Source organism: Tachysurus vachellii, chromosome 1 (assembly GCF_030014155.1).
Source record: "Tachysurus vachellii isolate PV-2020 chromosome 1, HZAU_Pvac_v1, whole genome shotgun sequence".
NCBI lineage: Eukaryota > Metazoa > Chordata > Actinopteri > Siluriformes > Bagridae > Tachysurus > Tachysurus vachellii.
The window spans coordinates 3,190,812-3,211,697 of NC_083460.1; the positions used below are offsets into that span (position 1 = coordinate 3,190,812).

Genomic DNA, 20,886 nt, shown 5'->3' on the forward strand with positions numbered 1-20,886 from the left:
TGACGTCACCGCGTGCCACTTGTAAACCGTTAGCGTCCACGTGTTAAAGGGTAAAGTTAAACTCTATCAAGGGCGTCGTTGTGTAAACTACATTCAGATTGGGGAGAAGAGTCCTTGGGATGTGTTACAGGTTACAGGGTTCTGTTTGCTGACATGTTGTAAAAAGGATTAAAAAAAGGGTTTGTGTGTGAACACGTGTCATTAAACTTCTATTCAGAGTGAATTCATTCATGAAGCCTGAGGACTTTCTATTAGAGTCAATGAATATGTGCCACTGATAGCAAGTAAAAAGAGGATGAACATGCACTTTAACCACCCAAGCCGGTGTATGTCAATTTCTCTGTTTTTAAATTACCTTCAATTTTATATATTAATATATTTCCTGTTAGACCGAGTGTGAAGTTATATTCAGAAATGCAATGTTTCTGGGTGTAAACGCAGTCAAGCCCTTGGTTTGTTTACATGTGACACCATAATAAGTTCATAAATAATTTCATAACTAGTTTCTTTAGTAATAATAAGAATAAAAAACTGCTTCTTATAAAATAATAATAATTAAAAAAAACCTGTTTTATCTAATTGCAATTGTAAAAAAACGTGGAAACGTGCCGTAAATAAAAACCAGAATAAAAGATTTAGTGTTTCTTTCTCTTCACCAATTTGGTGGAAACCTCCTGAGAGCTCGGTGTTTACATTGTTATGCGGTTTTGTTAATATCCAGAAAGTGAGAGCTGCTAATGATTATAAAATATTCCTGCTTTCACATAAGCTACAGGCGAACTAATCATGTTAGACGAACAACATAATCAGTCTGAATCTTATTTAAGCCTGAATAAGGTCTATACTGGTGTTATGTGTCTGTTATACACACAAACAGCAACAGAAGTGGTAAAAGGTAATGGGACAGAATAATATGTTCATAACTAGTTTCTTAGGCTTTATCTAAAATAACCATAAACCATGAGTGATGAGAATCATAAATCAGCAGTAAAGCCTTAAATTTAGCTAATCATGGCAACGTCTATCTATAAATATTATAGGTTTTCTTCATAAACTATCATTTTTTTTTATTTAATAGAATTCCAATTCTCCTTATTAAAAAACACGCTTACCCCGAATTACCAAACAATACCGATCGTATAATCTTACTAAAGCGGTGAGTGTATATATATATATATATATATATATATATATATACACACACACACACACACATGTGTGTGTGTGTTTTCACCAGCTCAGGTATTCACACTCTTCCAATCACTTAACTAATCACTAAGAAAAATATAAGAAATTGTATATTTAACAGGGGACACGGTGGCTTAGTGGTTAGCATGTTCGCCTCACACCTCCAGGGTTGGGGGTTCGATTCCTGCCTCCGCCTTGTGTGTGTGGAGTTTGCATGTTCTCCCCGTGCCTTGGGGGTTTCCTCCGGGTACTCCGGTTTCCTCCCCCGGTCCAAAGACATGCATGGTAGGTTGACTGGCATCTCTGGAAATTTGTCCGTAGTGTGTGATTGTGTGAGTGAATGAGAGTGTGTGAGTGAATGTGTGTGTGTGTGTGTGTGCCCTGCGATGGGTTGGCACTCCGTCCAGGGTGTATCCTGCCTTGATGCCCGATGACGCTTGAGATAGGCACAGGCTCCCCGTGACCCGAGGTAGTTCGGATAAGCGGTAGAAGATGAATGAGAGAGTGAGTGTATATTTAACATATGTACATCTTGCTACTATTAAGCACAAATATAGTGAAAATGATTTATTAAGAAATTAAAATTTCTTTGATCAAACACTGAGTAAAAAAAGCTAATCATATACTAGTCATGTATCACATTGGCTGAGATTATTTTAATTACTATCAGAAGAAGGAAAGAAGATCGCTCTCTACTCCACTGCTCTCTAAAAGCCTGACTGAATCCAAACTTCTTTGGTACTTCAGATTTGACCATTTTGGGTCTGGAAAAAAAAGCCAAAAAAAAAATACCAGAATACAATCTTTGCTTTTGTTCATAATAAACATTCTTAAATCCATACTCATACAGTACAAGAAAGAAACAAAATAAATCAAGAATATCCATTTCCTTTTTGGATTAATCAGCAGTGTGCCATTTTCCCTGAGGATAGATTTCCTTATCCAGGAACAAAAGACCAATTGTTCCATTCCCAAAGTGCATAATAGCCTCCAGGGAAACAGGAGATACCTGATCGCTGTATCAGAAAATTACCGCTCTTCAGTGAAAGCTTTGTTATTATCTTATTTTTCAGAAGACAATCCTTAATTGTTCTTGCAGTTCTAAAATAATAGAGAGCTAAAGAAGCTTTGTGTTCCTCATCAGTGCTTCTACTCAATCAACTCAGTGTAAGATCGTGTGTGTGTGATCATGTAAAAGTTTCAGGTTCTCCTGGTTCTCCCCTCCTGATACACCTGAGCCAGCGTATGATCTCATTACGAAGCTTGTCATGAGCTGGGCAGGTTTGAGGAGAGGGGAGGTTGATGCATCTCTGACTGGAGTTCAGGAAGCACCAGTGAGAAAAGAACAGAAGACCGAGCCGTAGAGGCTTTGTAACGAGAGGTAACGGAAAAGGTAGGGCTTGAAAAGGTCAATGCAGATTAATAGGTATTGGTGTGAAAAAGTCAACCTGAGAAATCGGAGCATATCAACTCGCCATGGTCACCATGGTGTTCACTACAAATTGTGTAGAGAAACCGGTCCGGTCTTGTCTGGAAAGCCTCGGCAGATTCATCGGACGGCATCCATGGTGGTTCATCGTCATCCCTATCAGTCTGTCTTCAGCTCTCGGGGTCGGTTTCTACTTTGTTGAGGACAGGAAGTCTAACGATATCGTGAAGCAGTTCACACCACGTGATGGCCAGGCAAAAGCCGAGAAGCATTTCTTTGAGAGTTTTTTCCAAAGCAGCAGCAACAAAGATAAGAACGATGATGACGACGACAACGACGATGAAGATGACGACTTATTCTCTGCTCTGAGACTGAGCACTGACGGTACGTACGCATCCGCTATCTTCACCTGTGAGATGAATGTTCTCAGCGAAGATGCTCTCACCGAAATCCTGCACGTGGACAAACACGTGAGGAAGATGACCGTGAAATACGATGGACGGGAATTTTCCTACAGCGATGTTTGTGCTCGAGTGAATGAGTCCTGTCAAGAGAACATCCTTCTCAAGGTTTTGGACTATAATGCCATCAACATCCACAGGTTCAACCTGACTTTTCCTGTCTATCACGATAACACGTTCGGCGCTGTTCGTCTAGAACATTCAGTCGGACATGTAGAAGTGGATGGGGACGGATTTGTTCAGAGCGCCAAGGCTGTGAGACTTACTTACTACCTACGGCAAACTAATAACGTGCTGGAGAACGCTTGGTTGGATGACTTTGTAAATTTGCTGAGCAACAAGTCAACATATCTGACGCAGGTATGTCAAGATTTCTTTATCTCATGAGCTAAAGTCCCTGTATCCTCTATGTCCAGAATTTAGTGGCATTCAGTGGAATGTGATTTGATTTTTTCTGTACCATCCAATTTAAGATTCACTACTTCACCAGATTCTGTAGGTGTGTTAGGAGACATTTGTAGATGGCAGGAATACGGCTGAAACAAGTAGCTCCTTAACCTTCCAGATTCACAGGTTTCCACATAAAACATGCTGGTAGGTTTAAGATGGACCCTGAATTGCACCAAGGTCTGACACTGGTGTCCTGTCCTGGATCCCAGGGTAGGCTCCAGATCCATCGTTTACACATTTACAATGTTTTTTTTTTTTTTTTTTCTTATCTTAAAGAAATCTACCTTTCTATAGAGCTTGGTTCGAGCTTACTTGCTTAGGTGTCGTAGATTAGGGTGGTAGCTGAAGAAAATCTGAAGTCTAGCGGTTTTTTTAGGGGCATCTAGAAAGTACTAAATGCCATAAATCATGAACTGAGTGGGCTTTGTTCCAGGTATCCTATTTCACATCCATATCAAGGCAACAAGAATTCGAGAAGAGCACCGAGTCCGTCACAATGCTGTTTTCCATCACCTACTTTATCGCCATTGCGTTTTCAGTGCTGTCGTGTATAAGGTTTGTGTCACACTTGTTAGTTTTTTTTTAGAATTACAAGAATAATATGAAATGTCTAATAACTTCACAGTGCTCTGATTGACTGTACTCTGTAGGCTCGACAACGTGAGGAATAAGGTTTGGGTTGCTTCTCTCGGCGTAATCTCAACCGGACTAGCCGTGCTTTCTGGCTTTGGCTTACTCTTGCTAATGGATGTCCCATTCGTCATAACCGTGGCATCTTCTCCATTTCTGGTACTCGGTAAGACTTCTTATCCACATTAACAACCCGAGTAAGTTTTTCATGAAGGTACGGTGCATGAATGGTAACTGCATTGACTTTTTCAGGGATCGGCATTGATGATATGTTTATCATGATCTCCTGCTGGCAGCAAACCAACGTCCAAGACAGTGTTGAAGATCGTATGGCTGCGACCTACAGAGAAGCAGCCATTTCGATCACGATCACCACCTTGACTGATGTTGTGGCCTTTTGCCTCAGTTACAGCAACCCCTTCGGTTCTGTACGGTCGTTCTGTTTATATGCTGGGACGGCCATTTTGTTCTGCTACCTCTTTAACATCACGTTCTTTGGCGCCTGCTTGGCACTTAATGGCAAAAGAGAGGAAAGCAATCGGCACTGGATGACGTGCTTAAAAGTTCCAGAAGAAAGACTGCCTGGATCTTCCAAAGCTTATGTTGCCTGCTGTGTCGGGGGAACCTACAACCACGAAACCGGAAACGAAGATGAACACTTGATGAAATTGTTCTTCAGGAAGTACTACGGACCTTTTTTGACCACAGGTTTTGCCAAAGCAACAGCGGTTCTCCTTTACGTCGGCTATATTGCCACCAGTATCTACGGATGCACTACAATCAAAGAAGGGATTGACCTGAAGAACCTGGCGGTGGATCAATCGTACGTGGTCGAATACTATGAAGCTGAAAAGACTCACTTTGGCGAGTACGGTCCGATCGTCATGCTGGCAGTCAACACTACCTTTCCATATTGGGACGAAGTAAAACGAGCTCAACTGGAATCTTGCATTTTAAAATTCCTAGGCCTTCCTTTTGTTGAGAATTTGAGCACCTCTTGGCTTCATTCTTTTGAGAGTTATGCCAAAGAAAAGCACCTCAACATCAAGTCCAAAGTTGAATTTATGGAACACCTGCACCATTTTCTACAAGGTCAACCGATGCTCCGATTGGACGTCAACATGACCGACGACGCTATACAAGCCTCACGCTTATTTCTTCAAACGGTTGATGTTCCATCTGAAAAGATCCTGCTAGAAACTTTAAGAAAACTTGCCCAAACTTGCCAGTTTCCTTTAGTGGTCTACCATCCTGCTTTTATATATTATGATCAATATACTGTGATTGCAAGCAGCACTATTCAGACCGTTAGCGTAGCTACTGCGGTGATGCTCGTCATCTCGTTTCTTCTCATCCCAAGTCCGGTTTGTGCTTTATGGGTCACTTTTGCCATCGGATCAGTCATTGTAGGAGTCGCAGGCTTCATGGGGTTGCTGGGTATCAACTTGGACTCCATTTCAATGATCAACCTGGTCATTAGTATCGGGTTCTCTGTGGATTTCTCAGCTCATATCTCTTACACGTTCGTATCCAGCGCTAAGCCTAGTGTGAACGATAAAGCTGTGGAGGCGCTGTCACATCTGGGTTATCCCATACTACAGGGGGCGCTTTCTACCATTCTCGGGGTAGCGGTGCTCTCTGCGTCGGTAAGCTACATCTTCAGAACCTTCTTCACCATCATGTTTCTGGTCATTTCGTTGGGTTTGCTTCACGGCATCGCCTTCATCCCTGTGTTTTTAACCTTTTCTGGCTTTTGTGTGAAGTTTTAATAAAAAGTTTTATTTTGCTGCCTAATATCTATTGTTTTCAAACACAGTGTCAATGACATTTTTCGATTTTATTTTTCAGAAATTTTTGTACTGAATTCAAAATGAGCACAATGTCAAATACGATCGATACAAAAACGCTGATGTATTTCATTAGCGACAGAGAAAAGCAAAATTCATTGCACTCGTTTACTCTTGTAAACAAGGTTTATTTGGGGGCAAAAAATGGGTAAAAAAACAAAAACGCACAGACATATCTGTAGAATATAATTCATATAAAATCCATTTTTGAGTCTTTTGACTTCAAATGTTTTTTGGTGAAAGCTAAGACATGTGGCTATGACCTTGAGTTGTTCTTTAGCTCCTGACATGTGTTTACAGTAGTGTTTTTTTTAGTCATTTTACAGTAAAATTATTTGGGCGGAAATGAAACCCTCCATTCTAGCCTCTGTAACTCTTTGCCAGTAAGGTCTAGAATCACAGTGACACTTGTATCTGAAACTAGAGATTATCTTCTTTCCAATGAGACCAGGCACCCCTGAGTGTCAAAGTATGTGGGAGCTGTACCATGTTTTAGTTGGGTATGTCATGTAGGTGAAAATCATGAAAATCAGGGCGTATATTAAACAGGTTAAATATAATGTGTAGTCATATAAAGTTGATGAGATTCAATTCCGTGTAAGATAAGAAAGAAAGAAATTCTTAAAAATCAGTTTATCATCATTTTTTATTCGTTTTTTTCCACTCGTTCATGATGCACAATTTAAAAAACATTTTAAATAAAAATCCATCAAACCCCAAGCTTACATTCTTCTATACATCTATATACAAAGCTAAAATTTTGCAATATATTGTGAGTTTATTGATATAGACAGAACCAAACATAAGGGGTTGACCAAACCAAACTGAATTTAGCTTTAAGGATAAAGTATTATTTCACTAATGCATCAACACAGAGATAACCAGCAGGCTTTAGGACTGTGGATGGGTTTTATATATTGTTTTCCCCCAATATGTAATACAGCATATATACATTTTTAAAGATATATCGCCTCTTATTTTACTTTTACGGACTGGTGGAAGTGAGGACTATATGAAATGACATTTTCAGACCTTGCGACTGTGTTTTTTCCAGCTATACGTCACCTGATTCTGATTTCTACTATGTCTGACCCTTTCTTTGGTCACGTTATTATGAACAATCGTGTAGGTTCTCCGTGTTGATCTGCATATCGATCTGGAATTCTGAGTAAGTGATCCAGCATGTTGTGCCATGTTGAAAATGAAAATGTTTTATGTATCTTCACGTGACAGCGTGTACTCTGAACACGCACCGCTGTCATTATACCTACAAAGTGCGTCGATGGCCGCCGTGAGCGGCGATTACACATCACCTTTTCTCGACATTCGTCACCTCTCCACTGTGGAGAATGTAGTTAGAAATGCCTTCAGGTGAGCAGGAATTAAGGAGAAGTGTTGATTTAAACACGTGTGTTTTGTTCAGCTTTACATACATAAAGGAGGTGAAGCTTGCTAGGATGTTTTGTTGTTTATGTACATTCTCTCTCTCGCACACACACACACACACACACACACACACACACAGAGAGAGAGACTCATCTGCTGTCCAACGTCTTCCCATCCAAGACCATCTGAATCTCTCTGGCGTCCAGCGTCTCGTACCTCAGCAGAGCCTCAGCCAGGTTCTTGTGCTCTTTCGCACGAGCCTTCAGGAGAGTTTTAGCGCGCTCGTACGAATCCTGGTGAGAAAAAGAACAACGTGTGAATGAATCCTGATGCATTGGGCGTTATGTAAACGTGTATATGGGCTGAATCAGTGGATGCTGAGCATGAAGCTTACTCTCAGAAGTGTCCTGACTTCCTGTTCGATGGCTGCTTGAGTCTCTGGGCTTTGCTTCGACAGATCTGTGTACGTCATGACACCCAGCTAGACCATGAAAATCAGAATATATTTATAAAAAAATAATTAAAAAACATGCTAAAAAACAATGGCAAGTCAACAGCGAGTGATGGAAATAATCAGCACTAATTACAATAATAAATACAAATATTTGTAATACTGTTGTTTATGTAACTGTTGACGAGAATTGAAGGATTTTTTTAGAACGGATTCTAAAAATAAAATAAAAATTATTATATATCAAATAGAAAATATAAAGGGGAGAAAATGGGGTTAAAAAAAAGAAATTAAAATTCAATTAAAATGAGTAAAAAAAAAAAAAGTTCATTCATTCATCTTCTACCGCTTATCCGAACTACCTCGGGTCACGGGGAGCCTGTGCCTATCTCAGGCGTCATCGGGCATCAAGGCAGGATACACCCTGGACGGAGTGCCAACCCATCACAGGGCACACACACACACACACACACACACACACACACACACACTCTCATTCACTCACGCAATCACACACTATGGACAATTTTCCAGAGATGCCAAATCAACCAACCATGCATGTCTTTGGACCGGGGGAGGAAACCGGAGTACCCGGAGGAAACCCCCGAGGCACGGGGAGAACATGCAAACTCCACACACACAAGGAGGAGGCGGGAATCGAACCCCCAACCCTGGAGGTGTGTGGCGAACGTGCTAAACACTAAGCCACCGTGCCCCTTAATTATAATTTAATTTATCAAAATGTTTGATTGAAACAAAATAAATGACCAATAATTTAGTTATCAGACTCCTTTCAATGCCAGATTTAAGATGATTAAGACTTTACAGACCCAGAGTCCACACCTGGTTACAGAAAGATTATCGTTGTTCTGTTCAATGTTATCTGACAAAACGAACCTTTTCGCTCATGCCGTAATGCGTCACCATCATCTTGGCGATTTTTGTAGCGCTTTCGAAATCACTGGATGCACCTGTCGGGACACAAGACAGCATTTTAATAAAAAAACACCACAAATACTCACTTGGTGTTCCTTTCGATGTATGAATCGTGTCTGCTTAAAGCGTTAATAATTCTATTTCAGTTTGTTTCTCACATATTTCTACATCGGCTGACAGACGTCTTGACACTTTATTTTAAGACACTGGAAGAGATTCTAAAATGTCATTTCAGACAAATCACCGGTCACCAGATAACAGCTGTAACGTGTAACACCATTAAAGCTTTCAGTGGGTTTGTACGGATGATACCGATATATAAAGTGACTCTTTTATATCCCACACATCCACCTGTGGTGATGTTTTCGTTTCCGAAAACGAGCTCCTCGGCCACGCGGCCCCCCATGCTGACGTCCATCTGAGCCAGAAGCTGAGCTCGGGTCTCGCTCCAGCGATCGTTCTCTGGCAGCATGGACACCTGGGACAAGACAAAGAGCGAGAACGTTCAGGAAAGAAATCATAGAACTGGCTACAAACCAAAGCAATGGTGTAAAGACAGGACAGTGATGATTAATGGAGTTGTTGGACGCGACCAGACACAAAGCAGAGTTAGTCGTCGCAGGTGTGTGATATTCCTCTTGCTCTTATATAAATGAAGGAGATGATGAAAGGTTCACAAAACACTTTCTGATGACGGTTTTCACCGGTCTCTCTATTTCCCCCCCTCTCCTGTTACAAAGCTTTAACAGTGGAGACTCCATCTATAAGTTTTATCTAATGGTGGTGGTAGCTCAGCGGTTAAGATGTTCTGATCAGAAGGTTGTGAGCTCAAATCTCAGGACCACCAAACTGCCAATCCTGGGCCCCTGAGCAAGTGAGTGACGTGACATACGGCTAAGTACGGTGACCCATACTCAGAATTTGTTCTCTGCATTTAACCCATCCAAAGTGCACACACAGAGCAGTAAACACACACACACACACACACCGTGAACACACACCCGGAACAGTGGGCAGCCATTTATGCCGCGGCGCCCGGGGAGCAGTTGGGGCTTTCGGTGCCTTGCTCACATCATTCGTGGCCGGCCCGAGACTTGAACCCACAACCTTAGGGTTAGGAGTCAGACTCTCTAACCATTAGGCCACGACTTCCCCCAGTCCCTTAGGCCCTTAACCCTTAATAAGAGATAAATGTAACTCTGGATAAGGGCGTCTGACAAATGTCAGAAATATGAACTAAACATATGAAGAAAACTTCACCAGATCAACAACGACATGCTTTCTTTAACCCTTTAGCTGTAGAAATCCCGGCAAATGAGCTGTTGCTATGGAAACGGTAACTAGAAACGATATTAAAAATGAGCGCATTCATATAAAACTGATTTATTTCTGCTATAAACAAAAACAAACAAACAAACAAAAAAAATAAATACTACTACTACTAATAATCAAAGCCTTCTGACCAATCAGAGCCAAGGATTCATCAGGGTTTAAAACCTGATGGGTAAAATCTGTATAAAAATCTAATGACCGAATTTATTTGTAGGACTTTATTCACAGATGGATACGTTAACGTGCGCCAACACAAGAATCAGCCTGACTCACGTGACCCAGTGTGACGCCTCTCGGCATGATGGTAGCCTTGTTGATGGGCATGGCGTCCTTGGTGTAGTGTGCGATGATGGCGTGTCCTGACTCGTGGTAGGCCGTGATCACTTGGTTTTTCTGATCGATCACTGCACTCCTGCGCTCGGGGCCTGTTCAGGAGACAGAAACAGCAAAAAAAAAAAAAAGTTTCAGTCTTCTTTGTCCTCTCTTGTTCTTTGTTTTATAGTAAGAATAGGAAAAGTAAACGTCCAGCAGGCATCTGTCCAGAGAGTCTCCAGAAATTTGTGTTTAAAATATATCTGAATAAAAGTGTGATTCTAACCCATCAGGATTTTGTCCTTGGCGAACTCCAGCTCCTTCATGGTCACCATGTCTTTCTCATCAACAGCAGCCTTCAAAGCAGCCTGGTTCACCAGGTTCTCCAGCTCGGCTCCGGAGAAACCCACCGTCCCTCTGGCGATGATCTCGGCCTCCACGGCTGCACTTGTGGAAACGATAGTACTTTAAAAAAAAAACCTTTGACGGACCGACCGGTGTGAACAGCGTAATAAATATTTAACGGAGGTGTATTTTTGTAACTCTGTTACTGCGTTCTTGGAATTTATTTTAATTGCGGTATTTAATTACAAAAGTATACCTGGGTCTACTTTGATGTTTTTGAGGTACCACTTCAGGATCTCCGTCCGTCCCTTCACGTCGGGTCGTGGGACAGTGACCTGCACGTCGAAGCGTCCCGGCCGGATCAGGGCGCTGCAGGACAGAAACACGAAACCCGTCGGATTCATTATTGATTCAGGTCTGTTATCTGTAAAGGTCTATTCAGAGCACCTTAGCGAGCTGTAATAAGAGTAGCTTAGATGATACAAAAAAAATAGACCAGTAGTTCAGTGATCTGTATCAGACCCTCTGGTGGGGTTTATCTAAGCAAGGGTATTAGGTTATAAATTTTGTGTGTGTGTGTGTGTGTGTGTGTGTGTCTTTAGATTGTTGTGGTAATGACTGGAGTTTTTTTAAAAACCTTTCTAGATTTGATCACCGGTCTGATTAAGGAACTGATCTTGACCTTGACTCATCATTACATAAAACTGTGACGTAAAATCGTCTTAGTCATAGTTGAAACCCTTGGCTGACTCACCTATCTAAAGCTTCAGGGAAGTTTGTAGCACCGATAATGATCACGCCTTCGTTTGGTTTAAATCTGTAGATTAAAGAAGGCATACAACAACAACAACAACAACAACGTTACACACAGATTCAGCACAAACATGAGTGCAGTGTGTAGATGAAGGGTTGAGGCTCACTCATCACTCACCCGTCCATCTCAGCCAGAAGCTGGTTGATGGTCTGCCTGGAATAAGGGTGCATGGGAGACTCGATTCTCTTCCCTCCGACGCTGTCGAGCTCGTCGATGAAGATCACGCACGGAGTGTTTGCTTTGGCTTCCCCTGATAAAGAAATGAAACAGCTTTGTCATGTAATATCTAAACTGAAGATTTTGGGATTGCAAATTTCTCTTTTTATTGAACGTAATCAAAACAAAACGTTTCGCATATAACGACAGACCTAATTTCCTGTCCAGAATTCATCACTTCCTGCGGCCTGGCTATAAGACGTTATGACGTAACCTAGCTGCTATGAGCAGATTTTTGAGGATGGGGTGATATTTGCGATTCTGAGACAAAACTAAATCTAGCAGAAGGATTCAAGGATGCAAGTCTCTGGTTAAACGCAGTGTTTGGGTTTATATTCGGTCTCAGCTTCTTATACGCTTGTAAAGGACGTTACTGAAGGTTACGTTTACTTCCTTCAAAGAGTGGTGAGTGAAACACGTGAGCAGGAACGCGATAAAAACTTTATCCTAAATCTGATCTAATGTCTTTTCATAACCTCAAAACTTACGGAAAAGGTTCCTGATGCGACTTGCTCCGACCCCGACGAACATCTCGTCAAACTCTGATCCGGATGCGTAGTAGAAAGGCACATCAGCTTCCCCTGCCACTGCGCGTGCCAGCAGAGTTTTCCCCGTCCCTGGAGGTCCGACTAACAAAATCCCTGCAGAGGAAACATCGAGTAGGAAACACTTCATTACCATCCCAAGCACCACGCATGTGTTCCACACACACACACACACACAAAGAAAGAAACGTTACACAGGTTTACCTTTAGGGAGTTTCCCTCCTAGGACTGTGAACTTCTGCGGGTTCTTGAGGAACTCCACTACCTCCTGCAGCTCGTTCTTGGCCTCCTCAGCTCCTTTCACGTGCTCGAAGGTGATGTTTTTTATCTGCACAGGGTCCACTGCCGAATCCAGGCCTGATGTGGTTCGGAATCGCACTGTCCAGAACGGTTAGATTACAGTTCACACACCAAAGGCACGCTGCACACCACACACACACACACACACACAGCACTTCACAAAACCCGTGCCATGCTCACAGGAGTTAGAATATTACCGTATAATGTGATTGACTTCAGATATGTTATGTTTTAGATAGCACACGTGCACAAACGGTACCGAGGCACTCGCGATTACAGAACAAACACAGCACAGGTGTTTAAAAAGTGCTAAACTGGTCCAATCAGTAGCTTTACCCGATAGAAACGGCGTTTTGGAGAGTCCGTACAATCCAACCAGCAAGAGGATCAGCAGGATCAGCCGTGTTCGCCGTAACGACTCTATAGAGGAAAACATACACAAACGTTAGTCCTGTTTTAAACTTCTACTGTGATTATGAATAAAGATTTAAAACAGGGAATGAAAACTGATGCGTCTTACCTTGTGTTCTCTGTGTGAGAGCCTGAGCTTTCAGAAAGCCCTCTGCGAAACCTGTCTTGAAAGCGTCGTGACTTGCGTCGGGAATGTTTCTGCTTTTGAGAATAGTGTCTAAAGTCTCGGGAAGTTGACCTTTGTCCCGCTTGAGTAAACCCTGAGGGACCAGACGTGGTGCAAAACTGTAAGAAAACTTTGGGGATGTATGAACCGCCTGCCCCCCCCAACACACACACACACACACACACACAGGTTCAGTAGGTTTTCACACTCGCACGTGGATCAGACCTTTATAAAAGATGGAGTGAGCGTGTCCGTCTCTGGTGAATGGTCAGAGCCGCTCTGCAGACGCCTCGTTTTGGTCTTCAGGGTTTTAAAGCCTCGTCTTTGGATCAAGACTGAAACAAAAAGTAAAACTGTTCTTTACAAGCATTGTACACCTTATCTGTCAATGTGATTGTGTGACTCTGCGTGATACAAACATCCAGATGTATGGTGCAAGTTACCTGGCCAGACGTTCAGATCGGCACACATGGCCTGTAGAGATGAAGGGCTCTGTCTGCAAAAAAACGGCGATACGGCTCCCATCTTGGCTGGAGACAAACCTGGAGGGAGAAAAAAAAACCCCAAAACAATAAAACAAATAAATAATAACAATAAACAGCAAACGTTCCTCTGTGGTGTCAACAAAAGCAAGATTCAAAGGAGCATCCTAAGATGTTTACATGAGACAAAGCGAATTTATTGTGATATATTACATATTATATGATTATTACTGTATGTATAACAAATCTACTATGTTCTATTTTAAACCAGGATTTCTGTTTTTCTATGCAAATTAGGCATACGGTAAAATCCAAAGGAGTTGCTCAAATGATTTCTCAGACTGAAGTTCCCCTTATACACTTGTAGTTCCTGCCTGCAATTAGTTCCCATTTACTGTATAGGAAAAAAGCGTATAAAGTTGTGCATCATCGCGTCAATATATACGACCTTTAATTAAATGTGTAGAGACCACAGAAACGCTGGAAAGCAACAATTACACACCCTGTCTTACTGACTCTGTTCTGCATGTGTCTCACCATATTTGTTGTGATAAAAGGAGTCAGTGGACAGATAGGATGTCCTCCAAGGGTGTGATTCAGCTCTGTGGGCTTTCAAAGACATGTCCTGAGTTTCACACGGCAGCAGTTTGTCCACAAGTTCGTCCAGCTGTCCCACTCCCAGATCGGTCAGTCCCATATCTTTGAGGCTCCATGATGGCTGTGTGACACAAACACAGGGAAAAGGTTAGCAGATATCATTAGAACAGGTTATATTTATATTTCACTTGAAATCACTCACTCAGTAATCATCTATCATGCTATGAATACATAGACTTGAATATATACATTTTTTGGAGATGCTCCATATAATTGGATATCATTTTAAATGAAGTTTTTAATAAAATACAACCAATTTGACTTCAATGCTGTGATGGATTTTTTAATTTGAACTAGATATATATCTTATCCAGATATATTTTTTTCAAATCCTCCTCGTCGGTGTTAATTTTTTTTTTTATATAGACATTTTAAGTGTGTGTGTGTCTGTGTGTGTGTGTGTGTGTGTGTATATATATATATATATATATATATATATATATATTAGAGAGAGAGAGAGAGAGAGAGAGAGTCGCTGTCGGGCGGAAACCTCATATGTCCAAATTTGGTCAATTTCATATTTTTTCACATATCGATGCTATTGCTCAGTCCCCACGTGGGTCTGTAATTTTTACAAGTTATTAACCAATCTAAAGTCTTGAAAATAGCTTGAGCGCAAATCTCATAACTCCATTGGACACTTCAACTGTCCACCTCTTCCTCACTCGGGAGAGCTTCGCGCCATATTTCTCCTCAAGAAGAGTCGCAACGAATCAACACGTCTTCTGAGGTAAATGTCTTCAAAACACTGGGCTCAAAGAAAAAAAAATCTTGACCCCCGCTAGTTCTGGTGCTCGTCTGAGGACAGGAATTTAGCGCAAGACAATCCACTGCAACGCGGACTAAACCCTGTGCACTGCAGATAAGGTACGGCGTTTTTTTAATTTCCTGAAAAATAACGGTTTTGGAGATACGAGGATTCCGTCTGACAGCGACGAGAGATATAATATATATATATATATAATTCACATTTATTTATCTTCTTGGTCTTGGTGAGGTGGAAACACATCTTAGAAACTATCACACGCTCATTCACACTTAAGGGCAATTTAGAATCATCAATCAAGCTAGTGACATGTTTTCAGCAGATGAGAGGAAAACGTGAACCTCTAAGAAAACGTGCACCTGGAGGAAAACGTGAACCTCCAAGAAAACGTGAACCTCCAAGAAAACGTGAACCTGGAGGAAAACCCGTCTAGATACAGGAGGAACAATAACACTAAATCGGGATCAAACCAACAAATTGTGAATCTCTGAGACACGTCAAAATCTGACAATATAACGGTCTGGCTGTCAAACAGGTCAGTTGTTAGACCAGGTACATTAACCCTGTCTTGTGTACATGTCCAGGGTTTTAATAGAAACATTATAGGTGTACCTCTGTGACGTGAAGCTCTTGCTCTGTTCTCCTTTCTCTGTGCTTTGGATTGACCACTGAACCTTTTAAAGAGTGAAAGGTGTTGATCAGGTGACTCAGTGGAACCGTGACCTGAGAATGAATAATGATGTTTAGGTTCATTCACGGTGTTCAGTTCACGCATGCGCAGTGAAACAATTACACTTCTGACGCAAGACGATCAACCACAAAAATCATTATATATTCAAGATTATTTTTAATCTGCTACCATTTTTGAACGTTTACTGAAAATATATATATATATATATATATATATATATATATATATATATATATATATATATATATATATATATAACTGTCTTGTCATTCAAAATAAATATAACAATAAAGTATGTTCCGTTATTATAGGCCTTAAACTAAGTGGCCCAATCCTAAATATCTCCCTGCTCCTTATATAAACTCACTACTTTATAGAATTATATTATAGAATAACAACTTCCTCGCTTTACTCAGTGCACTAGTTATACAAGTAGACAGTTTAGTATTGAACCAGCTAATGGCTACGAGCTAGTAATGCTAAAGGCTTCTAATCAAAATACTAACTAGTTATTAAACTCCAAGTAACAAGCTAGTGATTAAAAATCGGATAGTAATCCGATTACAAATGTTGTACAAGATAACAACTGCTGACAGACAGCTAAAAAGTTAGCTAGCACAGTTAGCTAGCTAACCTTGCTAGCACAGTTAGCTAGCACAGTTAGCTAGCACGGTTACCTGCGGCTGTACTGTAGACGAGAAAGAAAACATTTCCGATACAGCAACGATCACTTCTAAGTGACGCGACACATTTAAATAGATTTAGTTGTGTTAATGTAAATGAAACGTCGTGCACCGGCGTCCTCCAAGCTAATCGTAACAGCGAGCGTTTCTAGTAGCTTCCGCCAGCGTTAATGCAATAGCGCCCCTTGTGGCCGCTGTGATATCGCACGCCTGAGTTCGCCTTAATACAGTAATTAAGTGAACTGTTTTTTTTCCCCAAGTTAAACACTTTTGACGTTAAAATAAAAATAATAACAAATAAAAATATTCCATGTGACACGTTTATATGTAAATGCTTTCAGCTAAAATGCTAAAAAAAATGCTTTTTTGAAGATTAATAGATGTTTTTTAATAAATAATAATTTGTATATTTATAGAAATTTATAGAAATAGAAATTACGTTGTAATTACGAGCTTTATTACAATAGCAGTAATATTAGCACTACGTGTATATATATATATATATATATATATATATATATATATATATATATATATATATATATATAATTCACATGTAACAAAGTAAATACTGTGTTTTTATCACGTTTTTTTCTTTTTATTTAAAATAATATTTTCTGATCATAACCACCACCACCATCATCGTAATCATAATCATCATCATCATCATCATCATCATCATCATCACATTATTAGTATTATTATTAGTAGTAGTATCTCACTTAACGTTGTGCTAGTATTTGTTTATCTGTTAATGATATAAAGTTTCTATCTATCTAGCAAGTCTCTATCTATCTATCTATCTATCTATCTATCTATCTATCTATCTATCACAAGATTATATCACTATTTTTATATTTGTTCAACTGTAAACTGTTATATTCTAATCTAAATATTTAGTATAGTATTTTACATTTATTTAGTCGTTACATAATAACATAGTATAATTTACCATTATTATTATTATTATTATTATTATTATTATTATTACTATTATTATAAGCATTCTTATTCTTTTATGTGTGTATGTGTGTGTGAGTGTGTGTGAGTGTTTGTGTTTATGTGTGACGTCACGGGGAGGGAGGGCAGGAGGGAGGCTGCAGGCCGCTGTAATGGCGACTCTCTGTGTCTGATCCGAGTCTCAGCTCATTGCATCCGCGCGGTTCCTCACAGATCATCGGGGTTTCTCTTTAATCTGCGAGCTTCAGAGAGATTTAAAGGAAAACAATAAGGCAGGTTGGAAGTAAGTAAACCTTAATGAGCCGAACAGAAACCCTGGAGATTTAACCGGTGTGTGGGACAAAAGGCTCTGAGCTCCGAGCTGCTGTTTACACAAATGTGGAATTTTACAGGAGGAGACAAACCTGCTGCTCTTCTCCTACATTCACATTTATATGCCATTTCACTTTTATTTTCATTTCATTTCGTTTGATTGCATCTCAGTAAACGGAAAGCTAGTAAAAATGCCTTGTTTTGGAACTGAAGACAAACATCAGCACTAAAACTGAGCCCCTTTAGCCACTTTAGCTAGCTTTTGTTTTCTTCTTTTCTTGTTTATTTTTTTTATTATATTACAGAGAAGAAACAGGAGCTCGGATCCATCTGTTGAGCCTCGAGTCGAATTAAACGTCCTTTGTTTGTTTTACACAGTAGATTTCTTTCGTCTTTACCTGCCCTGCTTGTGTCTATTTACTCGCTGTGCTCGAGTTAACCTGCTTTACAACTTACTTAGTAAACGGTTATCTAACTAGTGAGTGAGTGAGTGAGTGAGTGATTTAGCCAGAAAAATGCGTCTAAATCGTATGTAAACACGTCTGTAATAAAATATACGCCTTTTAAAAAACAAGGGAAGGTTATAAATATTAGTAAAAAATTAGAAAAAAAAAACTAATAAATAAGCCATTTTGCGTGTTTACGAGCAGGCCAAAGAGCAGATAAAGTGGTCAAACCGTTAGTTAGGAACAAACTAGCAAACACTTCTGTGGTGAATTTGTGTCCTTTAGTGTTTTGTCTGTTTGGTTCTAAACATATAACGTACCTAATAATTTTACTAATGAACGTTTTAAGGTGTCTTTTTGTTTTGTTTGCTTGTTTAATTAATTCTGACCTCTTATTTTTATTGTCTGTGTCCAAGCTAAAACAAATTAGCTTCCTAGCTAGCTAGCTAGCTAACTCGGCTAAGGATAACGGTTACAGTCGCTTGTGATGCGATTAGCATGTTTTGCTAACAAACGGTTGTTCTCTTTTATTTTTTATTTGTATTTTTATTTGGAGATATTCGTTAAATGAGCAGCGGGAGGAATAACAGAGTGATGATGGAAGGAGTGGGCGCTCGAGTAATCCGCGGCCCGGACTGGAAGTGGGGGAAGCAGGACGGCGGTGAGGGACATGTAGGCACCGTGAGGAGCTTCGAGAGCCCGGAGGAGGTGGTCGTGGTCTGGGATAACGGTACCGCGGCGAACTACCGCTGCTCCGGGGCCTACGACGTCCGGATACTGGACAGCGCGCCTACAGGTAACGACCCCTCCTGAGCTGCTCACCTGCAGACGCTTTATAGGCTGCATTATCAGGACTGACAATCATCAAATCATCTGTATATTACACACTAATGCTGCCTTATATGTATTGCACAAAAAGCATAATATTGCACAATATTGTTATTTGCCCTCACACACTTTACGTACATTACCGATCGTTCATATTCCATATTCATATTTTATTCATTCTGTATGCATATTTTATACTCATTCTGTCTATATCGTATCTCGTCGTCTGCGTTGTTTTCTTGTATAGTGTTGTGTTTATTTATGTCTGTACCTTTTGAGAGTCACAAACTGCTGGAACCAAATTCCTCGTGTGTGTCAACACACTTGGAAAATCATTCTGATTCTGATAGGGAAAGTAAACATAGTGCTCATTTGCATATTAATTAAATTCATCGAAATGGTTGACTTTTAATGTGCATTGTTAATATGAAAGTAGTTCCGGCTGTAAAATCAAACCACACGTTGATATTAATCTTTTTTTTTTTTTTTTTTTTTTTATGCGGCGTTATTGTTTCTGTATGAACAGCCAGTGCACATACACAGTCCACTCAAACTGTATCCAAGATCATAGTCACTGTGTCCCAAATCAGTCAAAAACGAAACGATTATCCTGGATGGTGTGTTATTTCTGAGAAATTGTGTTTATTGTGGAAGTGAATAATGCTAAAGATGCCTAGTGTGAGGGAGGTGGAGTTTTGGGATGGTTTGCTTCGCTGTGTTTTTGGACACATTTTAGTGAGGTGTAATAGAACGTTGAGAAAAGTACGATGAATAAATGTATAACGAATAAAGAAAGGCTGAAACGAAGCTGGCGGTTTGTTGCGACCATGTTCTCTTTCGTTACTTTTTGTCTCGCTTTCGTGCACTAGTTTGGATTAAGTTCAAGAAGTTCGGTTCTCAAAACGAGGAACCGCTTGAGCAGCGATGTTTTATAATGTTTAAGAACTACTATTCTGCCGTCAGGCAGGTATTTCAGCATTGCTTAAGATATAAAAAATGTCTGGATTTTATGGAACGTCGGTGAGGGAAAAACTTGTTTTATCCGCTTAAGAATCAAGCTAGTTCCTGTTATCACTTTCATTCTAACAGACATAAACAGTCGCTTGCTTCCTCCCCAGCTTCTCTTACTTTACCTTTCTCTTGAACGTAAGTAAGCAAAAACCGCTGACATTGGAGACTCCTTCCATACAAACGACAGACGTGACCTATGACCCTGTGTTTCTTTGTTGTAGGTATCAAGCACGACGGCACCATGTGTGACACCTGCAGGCAGCAGCCCATCATCGGCATCCGCTGGAAATGTGCCGAGTGCACCAACTATGACCTCTGCACCACCTGTTACCATGGAGACAAACACCACCTAAGACACAGGTTCTACCGCATCACCACGCCAGGCAGCGAGAGGTGAGTGGTTCAGCAGTGACGTATGTTATATATGTGTTACTACATACAGTAAACCATATAACTGTGATCTAGTGGTAAGGAAATAAACATTGTTGGGATTTGTTCACGTGTGTGATTAGATGTAAATGAATTATGATGGGATGTTGGTGCTTGGTGTCTTACTTTATGTGACACAAACACAATATCGACATTACGTCGTTATATCGTCCGGCTCTAGTGCGTGTTAATGGGTGACTTTTGGTCTGTTTATTGTTTGCTGTCTGAATCCGAGACGCACCACATAAGCGAAAAACGAATCAAAAGAGTCGCTTTCATGTCGGAATTGGGAATAATGTGAAAGCGATGTGATTTTCCTTGTAGCTTGTATCACTGCATCATTTTTAACGCATATGTTAAATGCAGATAGAGCGAGGTTTCATTTAGACACAGGATTTGCAT

The 20,886-nt window shown here is 40.4% G+C and overlaps 3 protein-coding genes across 8 annotated transcripts in view; 2 read left to right on the forward strand and 1 right to left on the reverse strand.

Moving 5' to 3' along the window:
* Nucleotides 1-2,616: 2,616 nt before the first annotated feature.
* Nucleotides 2,617-5,927, forward strand: LOC132842977 (patched domain-containing protein 3). The gene is made up of 4 exons (XM_060866014.1): nucleotides 2,617-3,438; nucleotides 3,962-4,083; nucleotides 4,179-4,324; nucleotides 4,411-5,927. The coding sequence occupies exons 1-4, from the start codon at nucleotides 2,665-2,667 to the stop codon at nucleotides 5,925-5,927; spliced, it is 2,559 nt and encodes an 852-aa protein (XP_060721997.1). The 5' UTR covers nucleotides 2,617-2,664.
* Nucleotides 5,928-6,633: 706 nt separating this feature from the next.
* Nucleotides 6,634-16,675, reverse strand: yme1l1b (YME1-like 1b). Its single transcript, XM_060867865.1, has 18 exons — nucleotides 16,493-16,675; nucleotides 15,737-15,847; nucleotides 14,239-14,419; nucleotides 13,663-13,761; nucleotides 13,445-13,554; nucleotides 13,163-13,313; nucleotides 12,979-13,062; nucleotides 12,547-12,720; nucleotides 12,286-12,438; nucleotides 11,699-11,831; nucleotides 11,522-11,584; nucleotides 11,024-11,136; nucleotides 10,709-10,864; nucleotides 10,384-10,535; nucleotides 9,130-9,256; nucleotides 8,740-8,813; nucleotides 7,786-7,872; nucleotides 6,634-7,684 (listed from the first exon to the last, which is right to left on the reverse strand). Exons 1-18 carry the CDS (start codon nucleotides 16,523-16,525, stop codon nucleotides 7,541-7,543), a joined length of 2,145 nt encoding a protein of 714 aa, XP_060723848.1. The 5' UTR covers nucleotides 16,526-16,675; the 3' UTR covers nucleotides 6,634-7,540.
* Nucleotides 16,676-17,577: 902 nt separating this feature from the next.
* mib1 (MIB E3 ubiquitin protein ligase 1) overlaps nucleotides 17,578-20,886 on the forward strand; it is a 49,967-nt gene continuing 46,658 nt past the window's right edge. For 3 of the 6 annotated variants that reach the window (XM_060867921.1, XM_060867904.1, XM_060867912.1), the window contains exons 1-2: nucleotides 18,675-19,012; nucleotides 20,277-20,448. In XM_060867921.1, coding sequence (XP_060723904.1) covers nucleotides 18,784-19,012; nucleotides 20,277-20,448 — 401 coding nt within the window. In that variant the 5' untranslated portion in view covers nucleotides 18,675-18,783. Of the gene's footprint in view, nucleotides 17,742-18,674; nucleotides 19,013-20,276; nucleotides 20,449-20,886 lie in introns of those variants that run through there. The other 3 variants (XM_060867878.1, XM_060867895.1, XM_060867886.1) reach the window with 2 other exon arrangements.